At 41.5% G+C, this 25,048-nt stretch overlaps 2 protein-coding genes across 6 annotated transcripts in view; one reads left to right on the forward strand and one right to left on the reverse strand.

Moving 5' to 3' along the window:
• Positions 1 to 8: 8 nt before the first annotated feature.
• On the forward strand, positions 9 to 15,595 carry loxhd1b (lipoxygenase homology domains 1b). Its single transcript, XM_017412287.3, has 26 exons — positions 9 to 122; positions 247 to 439; positions 1,662 to 1,822; positions 1,940 to 2,261; positions 3,113 to 3,264; positions 4,929 to 5,062; positions 5,145 to 5,293; positions 5,399 to 5,503; positions 5,594 to 5,722; positions 5,810 to 5,974; positions 6,819 to 7,000; positions 7,082 to 7,198; positions 7,326 to 7,488; positions 8,163 to 8,317; positions 8,399 to 8,608; positions 8,918 to 9,044; positions 9,798 to 10,006; positions 10,229 to 10,414; positions 10,504 to 10,631; positions 11,496 to 11,613; positions 12,430 to 12,607; positions 12,741 to 12,926; positions 13,895 to 14,065; positions 14,179 to 14,311; positions 14,721 to 14,876; positions 14,946 to 15,595. Exons 1-26 carry the CDS (start codon positions 30 to 32, stop codon positions 15,424 to 15,426), a joined length of 4,503 nt encoding a protein of 1,500 aa, XP_017267776.3. The 5' UTR covers positions 9 to 29; the 3' UTR covers positions 15,427 to 15,595.
• Positions 15,596 to 16,124: 529 nt separating this feature from the next.
• Positions 16,125 to 25,048, reverse strand: part of rnf165b (ring finger protein 165b) — a 13,139-nt gene continuing 4,215 nt past the window's right edge. Inside the window, exons 3-9 of one of the 5 annotated variants that reach the window (XM_017412383.3) lie at positions 24,906 to 25,015; positions 24,681 to 24,809; positions 23,486 to 23,615; positions 23,209 to 23,313; positions 22,824 to 22,919; positions 22,241 to 22,344; positions 16,125 to 20,935 (exon numbers count right to left, since the gene is read on the reverse strand). In XM_017412383.3, the coding sequence (XP_017267872.1) occupies positions 20,818 to 20,935; positions 22,241 to 22,344; positions 22,824 to 22,919; positions 23,209 to 23,313; positions 23,486 to 23,615; positions 24,681 to 24,809; positions 24,906 to 25,015 (792 nt within the window). In that variant the 3' untranslated portion in view covers positions 16,125 to 20,817. Of the gene's footprint in view, positions 20,936 to 22,240; positions 22,345 to 22,823; positions 22,920 to 23,208; positions 23,314 to 23,485; positions 23,634 to 24,680; positions 24,813 to 24,905 lie in introns of all 5 variants that reach the window. The other 4 variants (XM_017412382.3, XM_037974591.1, XM_037974590.1 and 1 more) reach the window with 4 other exon arrangements.

Genomic DNA, 25,048 nt, shown 5'->3' on the forward strand with positions numbered 1-25,048 from the left:
TCTACGGGGAGAAAGGAGACACCAATAAGATGATGCTCGTGGTTTCTACCAATAACTTGGGGAACTACTTCGAGACGGGCCGCGTCGACATCTTCACCGTGGAAACTTTTGACATCGGACAGGTTCTCCCATGTTTATAAAACACAACACACAGTACTATTCACCTTCTAGAATGGTGATTTTTCTGTTAGATTTACTCAGGCCGCCATCTTTTTCACTGTGATTCCATAATATTTGTGTTTCCAGATCAACCGTTTGATGATTGGTCACACCAACAAAGGAATGCGTGCCGGTTGGTTCCTGGACAGTGTTCAGATTCTGGTTCCAGTTCATGGAAACCAATACATGTTCCCCAGCCACCGCTGGCTTTGCAAGGACGAGGCTGACGGGAAGACGGAGGTGGAGATTTACCCGAGCGAGATACTGGACATGGAACAATGTAGGCAACACTCACAGCGTTTCGTAGAAGTAGCTGTAAACATTAAATCTACAGTCCGGGCAGTAAGTCTGCAGATTGTTCAATTTAAAGAGTTTTAATTCATTTTCTGCAGAGCCATTTAAATATCAAAAGGACAACATCAAAACCCAGAATCACACAATGAGCAGCTAAAGCCCCTACAAAATAAAATATCCTATTAGATGTGTTTTGTTTACTTTTTAATAGAACTGTTATGAAGGACCCTTCAGTTCTTTATTGTTCACTTCCTATCAGCCAGGTTTTAGATTCTGCTCTTGAGCATTATGCTTGAATAAGCTTCAGATCTTCTGAAGATCTTGAAAAGTTTTTCTTCAGATTTGATCTAAAAATAGCTGGAAATTCTTGTTTCTTTGTTTCTTTGTTAAGGCACTAAGTATGTAAAACATTCAAGCACCTAAAGGTATCTGAACCTAAGGGTTGAACCGATGCTGAGACTTCACAAGAACAAATTTGACATTTTTATGCACTTTAGTAATAGCCGCCTGTCACAAAAGCACATATTTGTTCCCATTTACCATCCACAAAAAAAATGCAACAGATGATCCATCCATCCATGTTCTTGACCCACTTGGGTTCAGGGTCACGAGTATCTGGTGCCCAATACCTCCAGCAGTGGGTGGAGAGGGTGGATACACCCTGGTCAGGTCGCCGGCCCATCAGAGGACCACATGAAAGTTTCACAAATATAAAATAGTATTTTTTGAACAAGCAAGCTGCTTGTTGGAAACTTAGAATGCAATTTAAAATTGGCTATTTGAACTTCTGTCATTTCGAGACACAAAACTGGTTCATCCATTGACTTTAGGAGCTGTTTTTATGCTTGAATAATTCTTGAATAAATGAGAACTTAGTGGCTTAACAAACAAGCAGATAAACAAAAATCCTCTAAAAAAATCTTCTGTCAAAAGAGCTGGAGAGAAAATGAGTAAAAATTCACCTTAAATCCAAAGAAAAACTCTGAAGGACCTCCAGAAAATGGAAAAAAAACTTGAGATTAGGCACAATATTTAGTCTTCTTTGACACTAAACATGAGAAAATGAGGGGATCTTTTTTTTTCTTTTACAGTTTTTAAAAGTGACAAAGCACTCATTTCTGTCTCAGGTTTATGCTTTTATGAATTTCTCTGCAAGCATTAACCCTTTTCCTGACAAGTTTTGACACGTTCTTTCTTTATCAATCCAGTGATGAACTACGAGATCGTAGTCGTTACTGGAGATGTGATGTTCGCCGGCACCAACGCCGAAGTGTTCATCCAGATGTACGGGGAAAAGGGAAAGACCGAAGTTATCAGGCTTGAGAGCAAATCCAACAACTTTGAGAGGAACACAACTGAAATATTCAAGGTATGAGAGTGAGTTCAAGGCTTTCACCAACTCCAGATTGCATCTCATCAGTTTCATCTGACTCCCGAGGAAACCCCCTTTTACAGCTGAAGTAAAAACATTCTACCTGCTGTACAGATAGAGGCCAAAGATGTGGGGAAGATCTTCAAGGTGCGCATCGGTCACGACGGCTCCGGGATCGGCGCCGGCTGGTTCCTGGAGACGGTGGATGTCAAACATTTAATCATGGCGCTGGTGCCCAAGGAGAAGAAAAAAGAGGACAAGAAGAAGAAGAAGAAAAAGAAGAAGGACGAGGAGGACGAGGATGAGGAGGGAGGGGAGGAGATGCAGGAGGTGGTGCTTACGTATCACTTCCCCTGCTCCCGCTGGCTGAGCCGGGGGGAGGAGGACGGAGAGCTGGTGGTGGAGCTGCTGCCGGAGGATGTGGAAAATCTAGAAGGTACGAAAACTGATGAAGGCTTCAGCCAGAGACAGACCAGTTGAACGTCATCGTTTTGATGACTTATTATATTCTGAAACACATGCAAAAGATTATGAAGCCATGAAAGAAATCATCATTCTTTAAAGGAATGCATGTCACCATCTTAATGCCAGAGTTTTAAACTGAGATCATCTCGTGGTGTGAAATGACAGAGTTGTAGTCATCTTGGTGAAACCTTGTAAATGAATAATCTCATATTGTGAGATCTTGTGAGATGTGTTAGCGCTCAGAGCATGTGTTTAGGGTGACTCTCATCGACTACCACCACACTAAATTTGAACTCAACATCTGTAAAAATGACTGAATTATTATCTTTGTGTTGGCTGAGGTTGATTAGCTGAGCATCTTGGTTTGGCTCGACTATAAATGTTAATCCGTTCCTTTCTGGTAGTTTCTTTAAAATCTGTCCACCGATTCATGAGATATAGGCAAAATCTTTACTTTTCGTTCTTGCTGTTGTTGGAAAACCTTTTTTCTGTGTAGTCACTGAAGCAAAGAAGAACATCTGAACTGAACTGAATTCAAAATTAAAAAGCTGTTAACTTTATTCATTTTATTTGGTGGTTATTGTTCACAAACACACTGTCTATAAGCTTTCATTACTGCCAATTTCCCATAAAAAGCCTTCCTTTTTGTCAATTGTTTCACACATTTACATGCTTCTTCTTGAAATGTTAATATAGTTTTAGGCCAAATTATTCTTGTGTTGGTGGTGTGATTTGCACGGTTTGATTTAACGCAGCCTCCTGGCCAACATATGCTTCAGTTTCCAGACGTGTTAATAATTCATCCCTTGCTTTGTTTGGCAGTCAACACCTATGAAGTGTGCGTCTTCACCGGTGACATGCTGGGAGCCGGGACAGATGCCAACGTCTTTATTAATATTTATGGGGAGAACGGAGACACCGGAGAGCGCCTCCTGTGGAATTCTGACAACATTAACAAATTTGAGCGAGGGCAGGTGAGATGGGCCTGAACAAAGCTGGAAGAGAGGATGGAGGAATTCTGTCAAGCTCCTTGGTGGTTCACAAAAAACTATTTTAACATTTAAACATCAGTCTTCATCAGAAGCACGCACTGCTTTACACAATTTACAGGAGGGCCTGAAAATTACCCAGCACTTAGTCAAAGATTCAAGCACTTCCAGGTAACATGAGCGTGGCGCTGAGGTGTGGGTGGGAGTGTATTCTGGTAAGATTACAAGCTCTCCTGCAGGCGAGCCAGCTGTGACTGAGAGGAGCTCTGAGAACTTCTCTGTGTCACTGAACCTGTCCTACTTTTACCCATTACTTTATCCACACTTGTGAATTATTCATTCCTGCCTCACAGCTGCTCCACAGGAAAAAAAACACACACACAGTTACAGGTTTATTTCTGACCTGCAAATCAAAAGCATCGGGAAGCTTTTGTCAGCATCGCTCAGCGATGAGAATGAGATGAACAGATAAGATTGTTTTCATCTCAGTGAGCCAGTGAAGCATATTTAAAAGACTTTTAAGGAGAAAGTCAAGCTGAAACAGTCTCAAGTTCCATTAATTAGTACAAGTCAATTCTTAATCGTATCTTCTAACAAGAATAGTCAAAATAAAACATCAGCGCCAAAGCCAGCATCCATGATAAAATGATGGCGTATTAAAACACACGTATGTGAGGCCACCATTTATTAAAAAAGATTCAAGGCTGAGTATTTGTTAAAAGAACTGCATTTTTCCCACCACCTTTAATGCCGAAGTAAATTTAAGGCCATGAAAAATGATGCCGTTTTTAGCCCTTTTAGTCAAATCTCATAAATAAAGTTCTGTGAGATCACCATGAGATGCAGCCTTGTGGGATCAAGCAAATCTGTTAGTACTCAAAACAAGTTGGAAGGACTCTCAGCTACTACCACTGCAAATTTTAGCCTAATATCTGTAAAAATGACTGAATTAGACCCATATTTGTGTTAGCTGAGGCTGCCAACAGGAATTAAGTTGATTCCAAAATGTAATAAGTTGTTGGTTTACATCCAGTGATTCATTTCTGATAGTGTCATGAAAATCTGTCCAGTTGTTCGAAGCATATTTTGCTAACAGACAGATTTTAATGAACACAAACACACACAGGCACACTTTTGGCAGCAGGTGATAAAAATAAATAAATCTATGTTGCTACTATCTAAGCAACATTTTTTATACAGGAAGATTTTTTGTAGGTTTGAGTAAAATTATGCCAGTCCACATTACAAGTCATGAAAACAATCCGTTTTACTACTTTTTTGTTTTTAAAGCATCTCATTTTTTTAGAAACCATTTCTGAGTTAAAATGCTTTTACAGCCGTTCGCAGCCTCTGATTAATTTATTAAAATTTGTATCTAATGCTTTGATTTATCACTATTTCATCACACAAACATAACACTTTTCATTTTACTGTTTTTATTTGACAAACTGTGTGCCTTTATACCCGGCAAAATGTGATGCAACAGCAGAGAAAAATGTGAAAAAAATCATTTTTTCTAAAACAACATCATCTTTGAATTTATCTTTTGCTCTCCATCCAGACATTTCCTGTCTTATATTTTAACTTTAAGTGAACAAATTAAAGATGACATGCTTAAACTCTTAATTCTGTTGGTTTTCATTTTGCAGGAGGATGTTTTTATTGTGACGGCTATCGATTTAGGCCCTTTGAAGAAGCTGCGAATTCGCCATGACAACTCTCAGCCTTACTCATCCTGGTACCTGGATCGTGTTGAGATAGTGGACACGCAGGAGGACGTAACGTAGGTGAAACAGGAAGCTGTGCAGAGGTCGCAACATCCCATCTGTTAGAGTTCCGATCCCAGTCTTCTTTTGGGCCTATAGGTACTACTTCCCCTGCAACCGCTGGCTCGCAGTGGAGGAGGACGATGGTCAGATCGCTCGAGAGCTGGTTCCTGTTGATGAGGCCTTCATGAGGAAGGATGAGGATGAGGACGGGACGGGAGGAGCCACTCTGGGACTGGAGCAGAAATGTAAGAAAGTTGGCTCGAGTCTAAGAAGAAAGACAAGATCAGAATTCATGTACTAGTCTTAAAATGTTAAGATTTCAGCTTCTGACTTGTCAAATTTGGCTGCAGCCATGTCTACTACATACACTCTCAAAATAAAGACCGGAGAAAAAGAGTACGCTGGGACAGACGCCAATGTTTTTGCCATTCTCTTTGGAGAAAATGATGACACAGGTGAGAAAAGTCCTTTATTTCTTTCATTCATCACTGTGTGACGATCCTGATGTAAACAATAATTGAAATGGGTCATTTTTTGACTCTCAGGGCTCATCAACCTAAAGGCTTGTAAAAACTATAAGAACAAGTTTGAACAGGGGCAGATCAATGAGTTCACTGTGGAGGCTGTGGACCTGGGCGACCTGGAGAAGCTTCGAATTGGACACGACAACTCAGGTGGGAACAAGTCAAAGAGAAAAAGACCTAATCTTTAGTATTGTTAGGGTGTATTATATATGTATATGTATATTTTTTTATAATCAGGGGGTTCCCCTGGTTGGTTTTTGGACTGGGTCGAGATTAATGCGCCCTCTCAGGGACAGAAAATACGTTTCCCGTGCGGCCGCTGGTTGGATAAAGGAGAGGACGACGGCGCTATTGTGAGGGATCTCTATCCTGCTGAGCTGCAGACCGAAGTCTACACTCCATGTGAGTGAACAGCCCGAACCTCTGACGACAGTAACAGAGCTTTGACTGAGTTAAAATAACTTCCTGCAAAACTTTACTTTGACAAAAGTATGAGAGTATTTGCAGTGTGACGTGTGATGCAGAAGATGGAGCTGTGATGAGCTTTTTAATGGTTTTGTAGCCTCCTCCTGCAATTAAGGTGGTAGTTCAGATCTTTTAAAGCAGAACAATAACTGTTAGCTCAGAATATGTGTTGGAGAGCAGTCTCGGCTACTACCACACCAAATTTCTGGTCAGTATCTGTAAAACGGACTAAAAAAAATTGCCTTTTTGTGTTTTTTTAAGGTCAGTTGATTGTGGCTAGATGTACATCCAGTGATTACTTTCTGCAAGTTTCATTAGAAGTTGTCCAGTAGTTCATAAGATATTTTGCTAACAGACACATGAACACACGTAGGCAACAGCAAAAACATTATTCGCCTTTAAAAGTTGTTTTCTGGTCGTTCAAAGGGCTATCTGCAATGGGTAAGATATAAAAAATCTGAACTTTACTTTATAAGTCAGTCCAAATGTTTTGAAGTATTAGACTTTATCGCTTTAAAGTCAGTGAGCTTTTTTTAACTAATTTATGTTTTTTCTTTGTACCCCTTCCCTACAGTGCAAGAGAAAATATATAATTTATTATGTTCACATAAAGTATTTATTATTGCGTGAAGACATTTTGTTTTTGCAGCATTTTATGGATTTGATTTTAAAAAGTAGCAGAACTTTAAAAGTTCCTACAGTTTGTGGCAAACTTTTGATAAACTTTTTGTTTTTTTTTAGCTCATGTGTCATCTGTTTGTGTTTTTGTTTTGTTTTTCAGTTGTGCCTTATGAGATAAAGATTTTCACCAGTGACGTGTTTGCTGCGGGAACAGACGCCGACGTGTTCATCGTCCTGTACGGACAGAACGGGCTGGGCACGCAGCAGAAGCACCTGTGTGTCAACGAGAGAGAGAGGCGGCTCTACTTTGAGAGGGGAGCCGAGGACATGTTCATCGTGGAGGTTAGAGTGTGGGCTACAGGTCATTTAAAAAAAAAAAAACCTCTGCTGCTGGTCTGTAAACAGTCATCCATCTTCTCGCAGCTGGAGGACATCGGTGATGTTATAGAGAAGATCAGGATTGGACACGACAACAGGGGCACCAACCCAGGATGGCACCTTGACCGAGTGGAGATCAGGCGGCAGCTCCGAAAAGGAAAAGTACTAAATACTTGGGATTTGAACTTAACATCCTCTGACTCCACACACACACCTATCAGAGTCAAATATACCGTCCTTCCATGTTAGACAGACCCAGCTGGACCCATTTGTCTGTGATTAATGGCAGGGTTCGGAGACCACCATTTTCCCATGTGAGTGCTGGCTGGCCAAGTCAGAGGACGACGGCGAGACGGTGAGGGAGCTGGTCCCCTCTGACATCATCACGCAGAAACTCCTCAGGGACGGGACGCTAAAGACAACTGAGGTCGAGGTGGAGGACGCTTTGGAGAGTAGGTTTCTCTCTGTTTTCAGAGCTGAAGAGGGATTAAGATTTTGGTAACAGATTAAAAACACAAACACAGACACGGGCAAAAACAGAATCATCCACCTTCACCTTTTGCTGGCAGGCAAGAAAGATTCACTTAAAGAATCCCCACTTAAAGTTTTCACTCCAACCTCCAGGCTTCAATTTGCACATCACAGTGAATTTCGGCTCCTTCTTTAGCTCTTCGGGCCTGCAGCTGTGTTGTTTTGGCTCAGATAGTTTTTCTGCCACCTGGAACCTGATTGAGCTTCACTTTTACTGCTGCAAACATCAGTGATCAGATGTTTACCATGAAGCTGTTAAACATCTCAGAGGCAGCTCGCTCTGAGTGAAAAACTGATCGTAGTTTTTCCTACAGCTAAAGAATAAATAAACACCCCTGGTTATTAAAGCAGCGAAAGATTTGGTCAAATAATAAATTAACTTAGTGATAAAAGTGTGCACAGATTAAAGGTTTCTCATTGTTAAGGTACCATTTGCGCTGTAAAAATGCATCCAAATCTTTTTTATTATTTTGGCATGTAAGTAAACTTAAATTCCACCCATGAACACTAATGATTTGGATGCTACTTCTGCAAACCCACTATTTTTATTTTTGTGATGTAAAATCCCTGAGTTTTCTGTCTCTCTCTCTGTCAGCTCACACATACAAGGTGTCGGTGCGGACAGGTGACATGCACGGAGCAGGAACCGACGCCAACGTCTTCCTCACCATCTACGGAGACCTGGGAGACACGGGAGAGCGCAAACTCGCCAAATCCGAGAACAGCAAGAACAAGTTTGAGAGGGGACAGGTGCGTGGAGAAAGTTGTGACAGATGCCGCTTTCGGTGTCCGGAGACGTTGAAAATCTGTGCAACTCCCCCGGGGTTTTAGGTGGACAGGTTTACGATCGAGGCCGTGGACCTGGGACAGGTGTCTAAGATCCGTATTCGCCACGACAACTCCATGGTTGCTGCAGATTGGTACCTTGACCAGGTGGAGGTGCAGGATGTGGAGACAGAAGAAGTTTACATGTTCCTGTGTGAACGCTGGCTGTCGAAAAAGAAAGAGGACAAACAGCTGGACAGGACATTCTTCATCAAGGTTTGTTACAGCATCACCTTTCACTTCCATATGGAAAAGAAATACACGAAATGCTCCCATCCCCAAGTTCTGGGATGTGTTCCAGGCCTAAAAATACAGGAATAAAGTCTTAAAATAAGGTCAACAAAACTAAAAATCAATTTTGGAGCTCTTCTTGTCTGCAATAATTAAAATAATAAATGAAAGTAAATGCAATAACAGCCATTATTTTCATTAATCAACATTTTATTTAGAATTTGAAATTCTTCTGATTTGGGGTTGGGTTCATTTTACGAGCAGTAAAATGTGTTTGTCGTGTGTTCGATCCAGGGGTATGAGGGGGAAAGGAATACCGATCCATATTTTAGGAAGATGACCCAAAACAAACAAGGACTGGATCGAAATGCCAACAAGAAGAAAAAGAAGAAGAAGGTGGCAGTGGCCGGAGAAGGTCCAAGTAAGCGAAAGATGGAGTAAACTTTGACGAGAATAGCATTTAGAGAACAGCTGCATGTTATAGAAACTGACCATCAGGCAGCAGGTTATTTAATTTAGCATAAAAACTATAAACAAAGGGATCATTTCCAGTCCCATGGCATCAGCAGACACGCCACATTTTGTCAGGAATGTTAACCGTCAGAAATCAGTGCAGAAGGAAACCTTTACCTAACTTCCATAGATACTCCTGATTTAATGAGAGTTAAGCCAATCAGCTTTTTCTAAATGTGTCTGGAAACGTAAGAAAATGATTCACATTTGATGAAGATGAATCCTTTAATTTTACTGCCTGAGATGGAAGGATCACCTCACACAATGAGACACATTGAAAACCTGTAGGCTCTGTGAATACGCAGTTAGCCATCGGCTTGTTGCTCTTTTCACGTTTTATCGGAGCTGTTGAGTTGTTCTGTGTTGGGCCTTTATGTCAAACCTGTGTGATACTCTTAAATGTCCTTTAGGAGTAATGAATCATGTTGTAGCACCTTAACTGTACCAGTGATAATGATAAATGGACTACATGTCGCGTTTTTCTTGTCCCCTCAGAGAACATCACGGCAGAAACCACAATCTTACATATCAAGAATTTTGCCTCATGTTTGCTGTGTTTGGACAGATTAAATGAATGAGCTATAATGGGAAACTACAATGAGATTTATCGTGAGAGTTCAGGGGGAAATGATGTTTAATCTAATCCTGTCCTTTCATGCAGTCATCCCGTATCATTTCACGCTGTCCACGGGGGTCGACCGTGATGCCAGCACTACAGCCCGGGTGTATGTCATCATCATGGGCCCCAACGAAGTCGAGACGGACCGTCTGTGGCTTGACCTGCCAGAAGGAAAGAAATCCTTGAACGCTGGCGGCATGGAGCACTTTGTGTGCTACGGAACGGACGTGGGAGAGATCAAGAGGGTGGAGGTGAGAAACTGGGACTGTGAAACTGTCTCGCCTCTCTGCTTCCTCCTCCGATGCAGTGTTGTCCAACATTTTGAACAGCGTGGCTCTGGCTCAGAAATAATTAACTGTAGCTGCAGCGTCGGGGTGCGCAGATCAGAACCAAATCAGATGATGTATCAATTCCCAGCTCTTCCTCCCCCTCTGTCTCCGTCTCCTCTGTTTTCTCCCCTGCTTTCTGCTCAGCTCGGTCATAACGGTGTCACACCAGAGAGCTGCTGGTTGGTGGATGAGCTGTCGGTTGCCGTGCCAACCAAAGGTATCAAGTACATCTTTCCATGTAAGTGCTGGCTGGCTAAAGACAGGGGAGATGGTCTGACTGCCAGACTGTTAAATGTGCTAGACTCCAGCACGATCAACATTATCCGTAAAGTGAGTTACTTCAGTCTTGGAAAAACAAGCATTCTCCGTGTTGCATGAAGTTAATCTCCTTCCCGTCTGCTGTCCACCGTATTTTCTAGGTTATTTATTCAATCACAGTTGTCACGGGAGACACTCAGTATGCAGGGACGGATACCAACATTTTTCTGACTGTGTTCGGGGCCAATGGGAGCACAGAGGAAATGCTGCTGCCAAAAAGAGGAGATAGGTCAGTCCAGCTATGATCTCATGAAAATATCAAAAATTTTACAGATAATCTCTTATTAAAGGAAAAAGGGAAAACTCTGTTCCATTATTAAAGGTACTCAGTGCAAAGTAGGAAATAAAAACAGTTATCCTGAACTACATCCAGTGGTGCAGTTTGAAGGAGTTTGCTCCAGTAATTCTCCAGAAATACTGATATGCAGGGTCGTAAATGCGGGTCCAGACTCAGTGTAAACAAAGCCTAATCTGCCTAAAACCACATCGAAGTTTGAGTCACATAATTCACCTACATTAGGCTGGCTGTAGTCTGTGTAGGTAAAGAAATATAGCTGGTAAGTTTAACATTTGGCTTATTTTCTGTAGGTAAACAAACACACCTGGTAGTTTGGACACAAATTTTGGTCACATTTTTAATTTAAAGACAAATTAATCACCAATATCAGAACAATATTGTGTGGATTTTGTTTCTTACTCTGATTTTTTTTTGTCTGGTCTTCTTAACTTTGCAATGAGTGCCTTCAAAAGCAAAAAAATCCACAAATTAATTAGCTGTTTCTGTGTTTTTAGAAATTTCTGCTGCTTTTTTTACCGTCTCATTGATTATAAAGTCCCCTAAAAACTTGATGCTAGCTGCCAACAAATGCTCTGCATGCAAAAAATGGCTTGGATTTTGCTCATCATGAACTGATAATCTATGACGTGTCAAATTTGGACAAAGTAGGGCAGCAATCGCACCGTTTCTGTGTTTTCCTTAGCTGCATATTCAGTGTAAAGACACAAAATGTGGGACTGAACCAAGTATCAGACATAATTTCCATTTCCACGTTTTTAAAAGCCAAGTCTTCTGTGTTTGTTTTGTGCCATTCAGGTTTGAAAGAGACCAAGAAGACACGTTCACCTTGGAGATCGACGACATCGCTCCCCTGAAGAAGATCAGAGTTCGGATTGACGGCAGCGGGTGTCGGCCCGACTGGTTTCTCGACAGGGTAACGTAAAGATGACTGAAGCCTCTTTCTGAAGAGGCTTTTATTTAACCCTCGACCGTTTAAACTGCACGAAGCACGAAAAGTTACATCCAAATCAGGCAGTGTGACACAAAACCTATACTCATATGGAACAAGAAAAAAAATCCAAGTGATAGAAAGTCCCAACAAACTCCTCAGGAAAGTACCACGTTTACAAAATATTCTTTTATTCTCAGCTTGCATCAAAAGCTTCAAATTATACATAGATGAGGAACTAACACAATACTTAGGTGAATGCTTTATTATCTCTATGTTTTTACAACAAATAATGATGTAAGGGATTAATTTTGCATCAGATTATGTCACCAGAATGGCTAACTCCAATAACAGATTTTAGCAGAGGCAATAAAGCAGCTATGATTGTCCCAAAATTGGGTTTAACTGTCATGTAATGACAATAATGATGTGTAAATTAATAAAAGCCCCATTCTGGTGACATAATCTGGTACAAAGTCAATCACTTGCAAAGGCCAGCTATAAAGTGTGTTTGGTCCTTAAGAATAAATTATGGTTATAATTGAGGCTTATAATTTAAAACTTTAACTCTCCTCAAACTGAATATTTCATTTATATTTAACACACTTATCTTCTTTAAAATGTAAAAACTAAATACTTTGTTTAGTTGGATTACTTTCAAGAACAAGAGATCATTAAGAAACCACACATACATATATATATATATATATATACACACACACCAAAAACAACAAATAAGATACCATATACAATTTCATCTTTAGTCATTTTCTTCATTAAATAAAACATCCTCACCTCTAGATCCTCTTGAGGAACCTGACCACAGAGGAAGAGTATCTGTTCACCTATGAGAACTGGCTGTCCAAAACCAAAGGGCCCAAAAGGACGAAGGTGTGTGAGCTGCCGGCGGTGGTGGATGACGAGGAGATGGTGGAGAAAACTTCTTACATCGTCCAGGTCCAGACCAGCGATGTTGGAGGTGGGTCATTGGGGTCAGATTTAGCCTAGAAGACTGCAAAGTTCATTAACAGAAACATTTTCCAAGAGTAAAACAGAAGCAGGATTTTAAAGCTGAGCATTTCTGAATTCGGCTAACCCGTGTGATCTCCCAGGTGCTGGCACCGATGCCAACGTGTTTCTGATCCTGTTCGGGGAGTACGGAGACACCGGGACGCTGGCCCTGAAGGAGAGCACCAACAGGAACAAGTTTGAGCGAAAAATGAAGGATGTCTTTCGATTTCCTGACATGCTCAGTCTGGGAGAGCTGTCCAAAGTCAGGGTGTGGCACGACAACAAGGGTGAGGAAGAGACAACCACCTTCCGCGTCAAAGAAAGGGATTTTTGGTGCATGGAACAAAAAAAAAAAAAGTTTAATTTCAGCCACTGATTTCTATGCTTATACTAGTTTTGTTTGTGTTGAGATAGTTTGTAAAACAGGAAGGAGAAGCAACTCCATAAATTATTTAGTTGTTTTTGTTGCATAAATATTTCTGCTTATATTTAAGCAGCTCAAAGGGAAACTTGAGAAACTGTATTTCATGTGGAAGTGCTGCGTGCTGAATGACTTTACTGATTTTTGTTTTCCTCTAAGAAAGCTAAAATGCAGAACATTAACTAATAGCTTAAAAAAGCAAAATGCTAGCTAAAAGCCAAGAGTAGCAAAACACAAATTAAAAAGTAAAAATAGAAAAACACTAGCTAAAAGCTAAAGTTGCAAAAGGTTATCGAATAGCTAAAATTAGCAACAGAAGACAAAAAGCAAGTTTACAAAATGAACAAAATTTCTGAAGGAACTGAAGAGGTATCAGTGTTCTTCTATGGGGAAAAATATTTATAAATAAAGCTGAATGAATTTGTAATTGCCTTTGTTCTGTTATTTTGAGGCAATAAAGTTTAAAAAAAAAATAAAGCTGAAAATTTTTGAAAAGCATAAAAGTTACAAAAAACAAAAGTTATAACACCCATCTCACAAATGAGTTGATTGTTTTGAATAATGAATGGCTAAAATAGTCCAAAGTACATAAAAGTACAGTGGAAAATGGCAAAAAAAACACATAAAAAACAGAAGAATAATAAGAGTGAATGTTGACTCAGCTTTCACACATTAAGAAGCTGTTAATTAACACATTTATTATTGATCCTAAAATAAGGATTAAATACCAGAATTCCTGTTTTGAACACCATTCTGTTATGGTAAGCAACATTTTTCCAGACGACAAAAGAACATAAACCCCCTGATGGCGTTTGTTGCTCGTGTCGTAAACAGGCCCGGCTCCTGGCTGGCACTTGGAGTACATCGACGTGAAAGACGAGGCCATGGACCAGACGTTCCGGTTCCCCTGCGACCGCTGGCTGGCTAAGAACGAAGACGACAGGCAGATCATCAGGGAGCTGGCGTGTGCCAACAATGACTCCATCGACCTCAGCGATAAAACCAGTCAGTACGATTGGACGCTTGCCGAGCTCGAGCTCTGTAATCGACGGCCGTTAACGACCTGCCAGATGCAAAGTGATGGCAGCGCAGCTTTGTCTGTCTCTGCTTTGTCACAGAATACGAAATCGCCACGACGACTGCGAACACTGACGACGCCTCCACCTCAGAAAACACCTGGATCGTGTTGGAGGGACGGAAAGCTCGCTCCAAAGAGTTTGTTCTGGAGAATAAGAAAAAAAAGTTTTTATGGTACGTCTTCAAAGGGCCTCAGTTTGACTTCACCTCCTCTTCTCCACACCTGCTCTTTCTGCCTCCTTTTATCTTGTAGCTTCACCGTCTGTTCTCAGGAGAGAGAATCCCATGAGACGCATGAATAGAAACGGTTGCTGATATTATTCAAAGGGGAAAGGGTGATAATGTTTTTGCATTACTCAAAAACTCAGCCAGTTTTATAGATATTAGGAAAAGATCTGGCATGGCAGTAGCGCTAACAAACCCTACAAGATAAGGCGATATCACATGAGATTGCACCTAATGATGTTTTCAAGGTTTGACCAAAATGGCTCCAACTGCAGCCTGGGATGAAAGGCGGAGGGCGATGTGCACTCCTTCAAGGAACGCTTGGTCTTCAATTAAAAATGTTTGTGAACTTTCACAGCGGTGCCACTGACTCGTTCGAGTTCTCATCCAAGCACTTGGGGGAAATCGCCGGCATCTGCCTTGGTCATGTAACGAAAGACGGAAAGAAGGTGAAGAAGGAGGTGTTCTGGCACGTGTTGGAGGTGGTGGTGACAGAGATGGAGCTGGGAAACAAGTGAGTGGCTACCACGCAGCTTCACGTTACCGTTGTCAAGATTAATGAGTCTAAGCCTTCCTGTTTTAGGTATTTCTTTTTCTGTGACGCCCAAATCCCCCTGTCAGCCAAAAAGGACCATTTCATGACCTTCGAGTGCTATAAATCCGTGGAGAGCTTCGCGAGCAAAGTGCGCAAACTGGTCCCTGTCAAGTACGAAATCATCATCATCACGGGGGACGTCAAAGGCGCCGGGACTGACGCCAACGTGTTCATCACCATCTACGGCGTCAACGGCGACTCGGGCAGGCGTCAGCTCCGGCAGAAGTTCCGCAACCTGTTTGAGCGGGGCAAGACGGACCGCTTCGTGCTGGAGATGCTGGACCTCGGCGAGCTGCTCAGAGTCAAGGTGGAGCACGACGGCAGCAGCTCCAACTGCGGCTGGTTCCTGGAGTGCGTGGAGGTGACCAACACGGCCAACTCGGTCACAACCATCTTCCAGTGCGGGAAGTGGCTGGATGCCCAGAAGGCCGACGGGCAGATCCTCCGAGTGCTTTATCCCAGATATTAGAGGGGAGGATAAACGGAGCAAGGAAAGACTGAGCACTTCATTCCTCCCCGATATCTTTTTAACCCACCTCAGTGTCACTTTTAAATCCAGGATTCTGTCAAGAGTTTGTGCCAATGAGAAAAGGCCATATTAACCATTTTATAGAAACATGTTCCTCTGTGAAATAAATACCATCACAATGAACTTTTTTTGTTTGTGCTGATTTTCTCATCAGACAAATGTAATCAAAAGAACTTATTTAAAAGGAAACTTGTATCATTGTTCACCCCTTGGCAGCACATTAGATTTGTTTCTATTAGCAGAAACAGAAAAGCCTGCTGCTTTAATATGTTTAGTATGGAAATGTTACAGTACAGAGTTCAGTATCTATGTGGTACAAAGGTGCAACTTAAGTCTCATATTTTTAGTTTTTAACTCAAGTTTATGCATTTAAACCATAATTTCATTATCACATACACTTAGATTGATGAATTAGACTGAAAAATAGTAAAATAAATAATCAAAAAATAAATAAAAGAGGTATAATTTGGTCAATAATGATTAAAAACTCAGAAATCCGACAAAATCTAAAGAATGGGAGGTTGTTGAAAACTGCACAGTTTTGTAGCATGTCATACATCGACAAACCTTTTATTTAACTGCTGCTTTAGCAGATTATTTTAGGGAACAAGACGCTGAATAAACTGAAAAAGTTTAGATTAGTTCTCAGCATTTTAGGCAGTTTATTTGAAAAACACATACAAAAAGATCATATACAAGACAATAAATAAAAAAAGAGACAGAACAGTTTGGGTTAAGCTATGCAACTTTTTGCATCATCATTAGTAATAAATACAGTACAAAATCCACCCAGAGTGAATCTAAAGATTTTTCCACAATATTCACTGATCATGTTATTCTTCATTATGATTTAGCTATTGCTTTCATATTATTGATACATACTTCTACATTTCTATAAAATAGTCAAGATCATAAAACATTGCGCGGTTACAGCAAAACAGCAGTGTGTTGTACAAAGATGGCCACTTCCCTTTTTCACTGGCAGGTTAAAAATCAACATTTTCTCAGCAGCAAAGAAACATCTGAAATATTCAAGAAGGTACAGCATCATATTAAACACATCTACAGAGCTACTCCCACATACACATAGGAAAACCTGAGAAGGACATGCATTAAAAAGCTTGTGCTTTGAGTTTCTACTGTTCATTCCGGTTCATCAGCTTGAGTTAATACTATGGCTACGGTCCAGTTCAGTCTGGAGTTACGGGGGGAGGGTTACACTGTGGAAAAGGGGGGGGGGCATGGGGTAAGGCCAGTGAGAGCACGAAATGAAATAATAGTAAGACCAGTCAGCCTCATTCCGATTCAGTACAAGTTAGAATCATTCGCAGGATTAGTAGAGTGTTATTAGGAAATGCACACCGAAAAAACGTAGTTTTAGCTTATCATATCAAGGTGTGAAACATCTATATTGTAAAACCACAGTACACCAGAAGGTTGCTCAAAAGATCGATGGCTCAAGTCAGCATGTTAGAGAAGTCCCATAAATCCCACACAAAGCAACAGCCAGCAACATGTAGGAACAAACACCACAGCTTTTCATGTGGTTCCTAAAGTAGTAAGCGCTAAAATGAGATCCGAATACAAGGAACACTGAGAACGGAACAAAAAGAGCAAAAGGATGAATTAAATCAAATATGAGTTACTGCGACAGGCAAAGCAATATCACAGGAGAAAAGCGAACTAAGACAAACAGGACTGTACCCTGACGTCTGCTTCAGATGAAAGCAGGAGTGATATTTAAAGGGATAGGTCAGATTTTTTGAAGCGTGGAGAGGTTCTGAGCAGTTAGCATCTTACCTGTTGTAGGTTTCGGACGGCCTCAGTTTGCAGAAACGTGGATTAATGCTGACCAGATTAACGAGCTAATGGCTAGTCTGAACGGGAACCAGGAGCGAAGCGGATGGTTTAAAGATTGGTAGCGGTTCGTGCAAACGCTACTTTATGAAACCTTTCCAGCTGTTATTCCAGCAGAAATGGGAGGAACATTCCCGCAGGAAGTGCTTCAGGCTGCACCAGAACTGCTACAACTAGCCGCTGCCGTGTGCACTGACAAATAAACAAACATAATGTGAAATTAACACCAGTGTAGAAGTTATAACGCAGAGTTCGCATGAGCTGCTGTGACATTTTTAAAGCAGCAAACTTGTTGTTTTTTAACTTAAAAATGTGCCATCACTGCAAGAAATCAAGCAAAAAGCATGTTGTGTTCATTGATTCTAATTTACCTTTCTTAGCTAAAAAAAACTAACAAATTATTATTACAAATATTTGCTATGATCCAAGTTTTTTTTATTTTTACTTTCAAACCGTGCTGCATCTTTTTCAGGCTGTGAATCAGACAGAATAAAAACATTATTTTATTTAGTAGTTCAAGACAAGATTTTATATAGAAATCCAGCTGATTTCATTTCAGGTGATTATTTTTGGGTTGAACAAAAATCTTGGCTAAAATTTGACTAAATTTGGGTTCATATTTGAATAAAACGTTGCCACAATTTGTTTTAAAAACAAATCAACCTTAAGGGATTTGTTCCACAGCCTCACATGGAAGTGCATTTGCAATTCTTAAAGACACCAACTACTAACAACTCAAAGAACGATTAACCTAACGGGTGTGATGTAAACACCACAAATCCTTAGATTTTTTTTCTTTAAATCCTCAATTTTGCTTCTCTATTTCATCACATAATCAGGCGCCCCCGCTTGGACTAGTCATTAGCTCATCAATCCGCTCAGAATTAAACCATCCCTCCGAGCTGAGGTCGCTCAAAGAGCTGCCTGCAACAGGTAGGATACTAACTGTGCACAACCTTTCCACAGAACCCCACTTCAAAAAGACCCGGACTATCGCTTTAAGAGATAAAACATTCAAAAATCAAATTAAGAGATGGCATGAATGGAATGTAATCTAGATCAACAGCACCATGCTGGCTAGGAAACGTGTCGGGAATTGCCCCGCAGTCAGTTTCAACACATTTCTCCTTTGAAAAAGAAAACACAGACGGCATGCACAAGCATCCCCACCAACCAATGCATAATGAGGTATTTTTTTAAGTATTTTGTGTTATTTTAAATAAATATATTGATTAAATTGCAAAGTTATGAGATAGACATTAAATATTCCACCACAATAGCTAGCTAGCTACAGTTAGTAATAAATAATGATTGTTAAATACTTAAGGCATCTTTAATCACAGCATTCTATGTGAACTAGCAAACCTCCATTTTCTATATGTAGTTTTTTTGGATGGAGGCTTTGTACAAAAGAAAAATAATAATAATTAAAAAAAATTGCAACACAAACAGTCAAGTCACCCTCCAATAGTACACGAGGAAGCATGAAAATACTTTGAACTGAATAAAAACACAAAATCTAGGACAAGAAGTACCCACACCACCAAACCAAAATATCAGGCAACTCCATATTATAGTGCATTTACAAAACACAAGCTACATCGGAACAACAATAAATATGTTTTTTGCAGCATTGCAGCTTCTTCTTCACTATGGTTAAAACGGACAAGGCGTATTGGTGCCATGTCCCAATTGGCAGGTGAGCAAAAACAATAAAACATATAGGTATTAAACAAAAAAAATAAACAAAACAAAGAAAAGAAAAGAAATGGCAGAAAAAGAGACGATTGAAATCAAAATGTTAAGAACAGTTGTTTGGTATTTTTCAAATGGATGGCTTTTTCTCCCTTCCACCCTCCTTCAAGTGAAATACGCCAACATGGTTCATGCATGATATAGAGAAACAGTGTCTATCACAGAACATGTCACAGTTCTAGTAATACCATACACAAGCACCATGAGGGGAAAATAGAGAGGGAGGGGGAGGGAACAATCATACACATTCTAGCACGTTTCACAGGCAAACGAGTTTGTATTTTCCCTGTAACACCAGACACAGTCGATTTCGTTTTTTGTTTTAAATCAAACAGTGGGAGCAACTTAGATTGAAATGAAAGGAGCCGATACACAACAGAGGTGATTGGATCAAAAAAAGAAAATTTACGTGTGCTTGTTCGATAGGCAATAAGGTTCTGGTAATAATAAAAAATGTCACTCTGACGGCAAGACTCAGGCGCCGCGTCCTCAAACCCATGCCGGCCTCTCGTGACCGTGACCATGCCATGAGCGAGGCCACACAGAGGGGCTGCCGTTAGACGCGAATCCGCCCGCAGCTCTTTGAATCCCGTCAGGAGGGAAACGCTACGGCGTCGGATCGGCGTCTGAGGGCAGCTTTGATCTGCTCGGGGGGGGGGGCGCGGGCTTCATTAGCCGCCGCGTTCACGTCCTCCTCTATGAATGAGCGGGATCATAATATCACAGATCACATGCACGGACACGGTCCCCGTTTCTAAACTGCTCCACAATATCAACGACACAGCCCAAGCCTGCCATACAGCATGCACATCTGAGGCCCCTGCTCTACGTTCCAGAGGCCCGACTACAACACTACACACACCACTGAAAGCCATGCCTGCAGTTTAGCGGGTTTAGCATCAACTCTGATGGCGTCTACTAACTGTAAATCCATGTTAGACATGAAAGAGGAATTTTGGGGCCATTTTTTTTGTTTGTTTTATTTTTTTTAAATCACTTCACTCCTAGTCTCGATGCTTATGATTTAACAATACTCTAGAGCTGTGTTCACCCCTCTTTGTAGGTTTTTTGTTTTTTTTTCACAAACATATTTCTCAAAAGGCTTTTGCTTTGCTACACAACACTGTTACTCTGTAAATACTTATTCAGTACCATGACACCACAAGCGTTCAGCTACAAGAGTTCACACCACACGACCTCATGCTAATCATTTGATAATGTTCTGTACAGATGTGCTGAGTGAGGGCTTGGGCAGAGTGCAGCTTAAAGGATTTTTCACAGGCCTTAAGGGAGGGGGGGGGGTTGGCAGAAAAACGGCCCTAACACACCACACTGAGCTGGGGAGCGTCCCTTCCCTTCGTGGCTGTACGGAGAAATGCACACAGGTGTACACAACCTGACAGAATTGTGTGAAGCCTCAGCACATCTGTCCATACATCTCCTACCGTTCGCATCCGGTAAAGTCCACTTCCTGTATCTGTGCATCAACCCCCCCCTCCCCTCTCGTCTCTCGTTGTGTTTATACGCGAGTGTGCTTTGTTGATCCCTCTGTCGCAGCTGTCTCAGAAGGCAGGCTCTTCGAGTGACGCAGGAGGAAGTGTGTGTGTGTGTGGTGGGGTGGGGTGGGTGGGGGGGTGTTTGGCAGAGCTCCCCCCCCCCTCCACGCGACAGAGGATTTAACGAGAGCAAATCTAAAGCCGCAGGAGTCGACGGGAGCTATCAACTCTCCGGGGTCAGCTGGGTCTCAATGTCCACTCTGCAGATGGGACACTTCCTGCTAGTGGCCAGCCACTGATCCACGCACGCCTGGTGGAAGAGGTGCATGCAGGGTAATCTCCTAAAGAGAGGGAAACAAAACGTGGTCAGGATTTCTAAATAAATCCAAGCTGTTCACATCTTGAATTTTGGATAATTGGTGATTTTTTCCTCCTCAGCCACAAGTTTTCACAGGATCATATATGCAAGGTGTAAGGTGGTTTCAAATCATCTACATTTAATCTAATTAATGCAACATTATGTTTAGTCATTATACAAGAATGTTCTTGTTTTTATGCTTATATGTTTGGATTCATGTCATGTAATTAAGGAAGTTTTCTTTATATCTATAATACCACACCTATTTCAGAGGTAATAACTGTCAGAAATTTATAATTATTAAGTATTTTAGGAAGAAAAAAAGATTGTCAGATGTTGTTTTTCTCTTTGAGGTTTTTCTATCACATATATGAGCTCGTGTTTTATTTGATCTGGCAAAATGCAGCCAGTATCCTTCCCATCCAAAAACATTTCCACCACCTGTTAAGTTTATTTGATACGGAGCCAGTTTGTTAAACCACTAAGACAGCCTGCTTAGCTCTCCATCCGTTCGCTCCCCCGATGGATTCTGTTCACATATATACATTTGTCTGACCATGCTGAGTTACTTAAATGAAAGGATAGACAACCATCATCTTTCTTTCACCACATTCAGAATATTCTTACCAAAGCCAACCCTAACCTTTTTAGCTGCTCGTCTCTGTCTTGATAAAAGTTGCCCATAGACAATAAAAACCCCGGTAATAACATTTACCATTTTATCTCTGACAAATATGGCATTTTATAAGCGCGCTGAACCGGAGGAGTTTGAAACAGCTGAATGTAGCTGTTAGTTAAGTTAAAAAGTAGCTGTTTTCCCTCGGCTTAATTACAACAAGTCAACAGACATTTAATCTCGGAGATGCAAGTGATTTATGGTCTGTTTGTACCCAGTAGCTACGACAGGCTCCAGGCTCGGCCCGGCTGTCAGGCTGTGGTTCAAATTTGACACCAGAATGCATCTCAAGTGACCTCTTGAGATCAAGTTTCGCTCCACAGCTCATTTAATGAGGAAACTATGACTGCTGCTAAAAAACGCCCTCTTGTACTTTGAAACAGAGCGTTTATGTATGACTTTGGTGCATCAACAGTAGTGGAAATTTGGCCACTTTTATTAAATTAACTGACTTTAATTAAGAGAGAACAAAACAAAAGCTTGTTTTGCTTGTAGTTGTTAATTAACCTTAACCTTGTGAGTTTAAGCTCACAAAAATTACACAGCTGAGTGCACTGGTAACGTTTGCATAACCAGAAATGTCCTCTATAAAAAAATAAAAAAAAGCTGCACCTGACATCCTCTCCGTCTTCCAGCATGGACAGACAAATGGTGCACTTCTCATCTGTGTCCAGCTCCTCGTCGTCCAGACACATCTTCAGGTCCTGGGGTATTCTCTGCAGAGATAACCACAGAACAGCAAACACACTTTCTTTTTTCCAAGGCTGTAGTGCTGATGCCACAGGGGTTTCTGAGTCAGCCAAGACTGGATTTTAAAAAAAAAAACCTCACCTAATCATCCTTCCTAGAGAAAAAAAAACATGCAGCAGATATTCTGACACTCTTCCCACAGTATTTAGGTCAAACTCAGTGCAGACGTATCTTTAAATTCATTCCGCGTTCATATCTGCAGACAGCAGGATGAGTCATCCCTCACCTGGAACTGCGAGCGCGGCAGCTTCGTCTCATTAGTTTTCTAACAGAAATCAGAATGACCTTTGAACTTCTGTAGGAGTCATGACCTGCCCCTCTCATCTTCCCTCTTTTGATCCCTCTGACCCAGCGGCGCTGCCTTTCATTATTTCTTTCCTTCACATTTCGCTCAACCCGTTTCTTGCCCGGTGCGTCGTCAGAACGGCTTGCCGCCCGGTCCTACCTTCTTGTACTTGTGGGGGAAGGTGAATCTCTCAATGATGGCTTGGACCGCTCCACGGTTCACGCTGCCCAGTCTATCCTCCAGCTGCAGAAGCTCCTTTGAATAATAAAAAAAAGACTAATTTTAAAGAAAAGGCCTCTTTTTTTCTGTGATTTTCTCACAGAGAAAAACAAAATAATGTACACAATCAAACATCTTTAACAAAAGCTATGAAACTAAAAGGCAGCTGGATGATTTGGAACATCTGGAACCCAGAATATTTGGAAATAAGAGAATCGGTAACACACTTGAGCCTGTCCAGACCATTAGTCACAGATAAAACAGCGAGAGATTAATGTAGGCTGGTGTGTCTGCAGGAAAAAAGCGAGGAAGAAGCTGAACAGACCTCGTAGCTCTCTCTGACAGCAGAGGCGTGGCGGGAAGGGTTGAGACTTTGCAGAGCCAGCAAGTGCAGCTGGGGATACGGGTAGTTTCTGATCTCATGGACGACCTGGAAGATGACAGAGAAAAGAGGCTGCAGAAATCTGACAGAACGACGCAGGCCGCCCCTGCTTTTGCGGGGGGGAGGGTCGTGCAGACGATTCCGGAAACCAAAAGAAAAAGGGAATCTTTGAGACAAACGTGACTGATCGTACAAAAAAGGGGAAAGCGGGAAGGCTCACCACTTGCGTTGAGGCATTGTTTCTGGGGAAGTGGTGCATCCTCGGGGAGGTCAAGTAGTGCTGATAGTGCTGCGGCAGCGGGTGGATGTGATACTGGTGAGGGGGCAGCCCGGCATCCACACTGAGATCCCTGCACAGAAACCAAAAACTAAAGAAATAAATCAGCCAGAGAGGCCCACCAGAGTGTCTTTTACATGCAGATCATTGTTGGCATATAATAAGATTATGTAAAAAAAAAAAAAAAGCTTTAAATGTTTTGAATGAATTTAATTTCAACAACTAACACATTTTAGGTTTTTAAAGTGAGGTTAGAGATGAGCAGAGACATCTAAAAATGCTCAAAGTAACCTAAAAATCTGGCTGATATCGTAAAAGAGAGTAAAAGGGTAAACCTCTATGGCCAAGGTCATAGGGTCATTAAAAAAATGTAGGATCTGGATCTGAATCACTGTTTTTTGTAACAACTCCAACATTTCCTGAAAGTTTCATCAAAAACTGTTCATTAGTTTTTAAGTAATCCTGCTAACAGACAGACAGACAGACCAACACTACCGAAAACACAACCTCCTTGGTGGAGATAATAAACAGTTGAGATAATTTATTTTTCTACCCAGTTTCTGAGTGCTCTGAATGTCACTGTATGCTTTATTTAATGACAATAAACAGTCTTATGTAATCTTATTTGCGAACTTGAGCTGCAGTAAACGAGTCCTGTCTTGATCCAAGTTTGTCAAATTTCTGTAATGCTCAGTTTTTTTCTTGATAACCTTTCCCCAAAATTCTTGTTCAGACTAACTTTTGCTGGGAAGAGACTTGAAACATCATTTAATTTGATTATTTGTGAACTTGGTTACAGCATGCAACTGTTAGGAGGACGACCTGTTGGCAAAATATGTTGGGAGCAGAACCGGATTTTTTGTTTTTACACTTTTAAACCAACCACTTTAGATTCATAAATCTTGCAGACAGTTCCTCCTCCTCCTCGTCTTTTAGCCATAAAGCTACAAACCTAACGTTCTCTACGGCTCTTTTTGTGTTTAGTCAATCAGCTGTGATCTGTCATTTAAAGACTGGAATAAATAAGAATCCCAACAGTAAGTTCTATTATTAGAAGTCTCTAAATCCAAAACCCTGAGCCTTTAACCTCATTCAGACTGTGCTTCATTTTGGGTTTCACACATGATGAGCTGCTCACCAGTCGGTGCCCTCAGCCAGGTAGCGAGGCTGCTGCACCACAGGCTGAGGGGGGACGTGAAGCGGGGGCCCAAACTCGTAGCCGGGTCTCAGTCTGTGGGGCTGGTGAGGAACTCTCTCTGGGGTGCGTCTACTAAGGCAAACAAGCAAACAACAAGCATTTGAAAATGGGCCGGGAAACAGAAGCGCCACCTGAAATCCGAGGTCGAGGTCCGGGCGCGGGTACCTGGAGGGCGGCAGGATGTGTCGGTGCTGGGCCTCGAGGATCTGCTGCTGGAGGAGGTATTGCTGGTGTAATGCCTGAGGTAGGAAGGGAGGGGCGGGGATGTCCTGGAACTGGGGGGCGGGCAGGGGGTTGAGGGGCGCGTG

The sequence above is a fragment of the Kryptolebias marmoratus genome, linkage group LG1 (genome assembly GCF_001649575.2).
Source record: "Kryptolebias marmoratus isolate JLee-2015 linkage group LG1, ASM164957v2, whole genome shotgun sequence".
Lineage (NCBI taxonomy): Eukaryota > Metazoa > Chordata > Actinopteri > Cyprinodontiformes > Rivulidae > Kryptolebias > Kryptolebias marmoratus.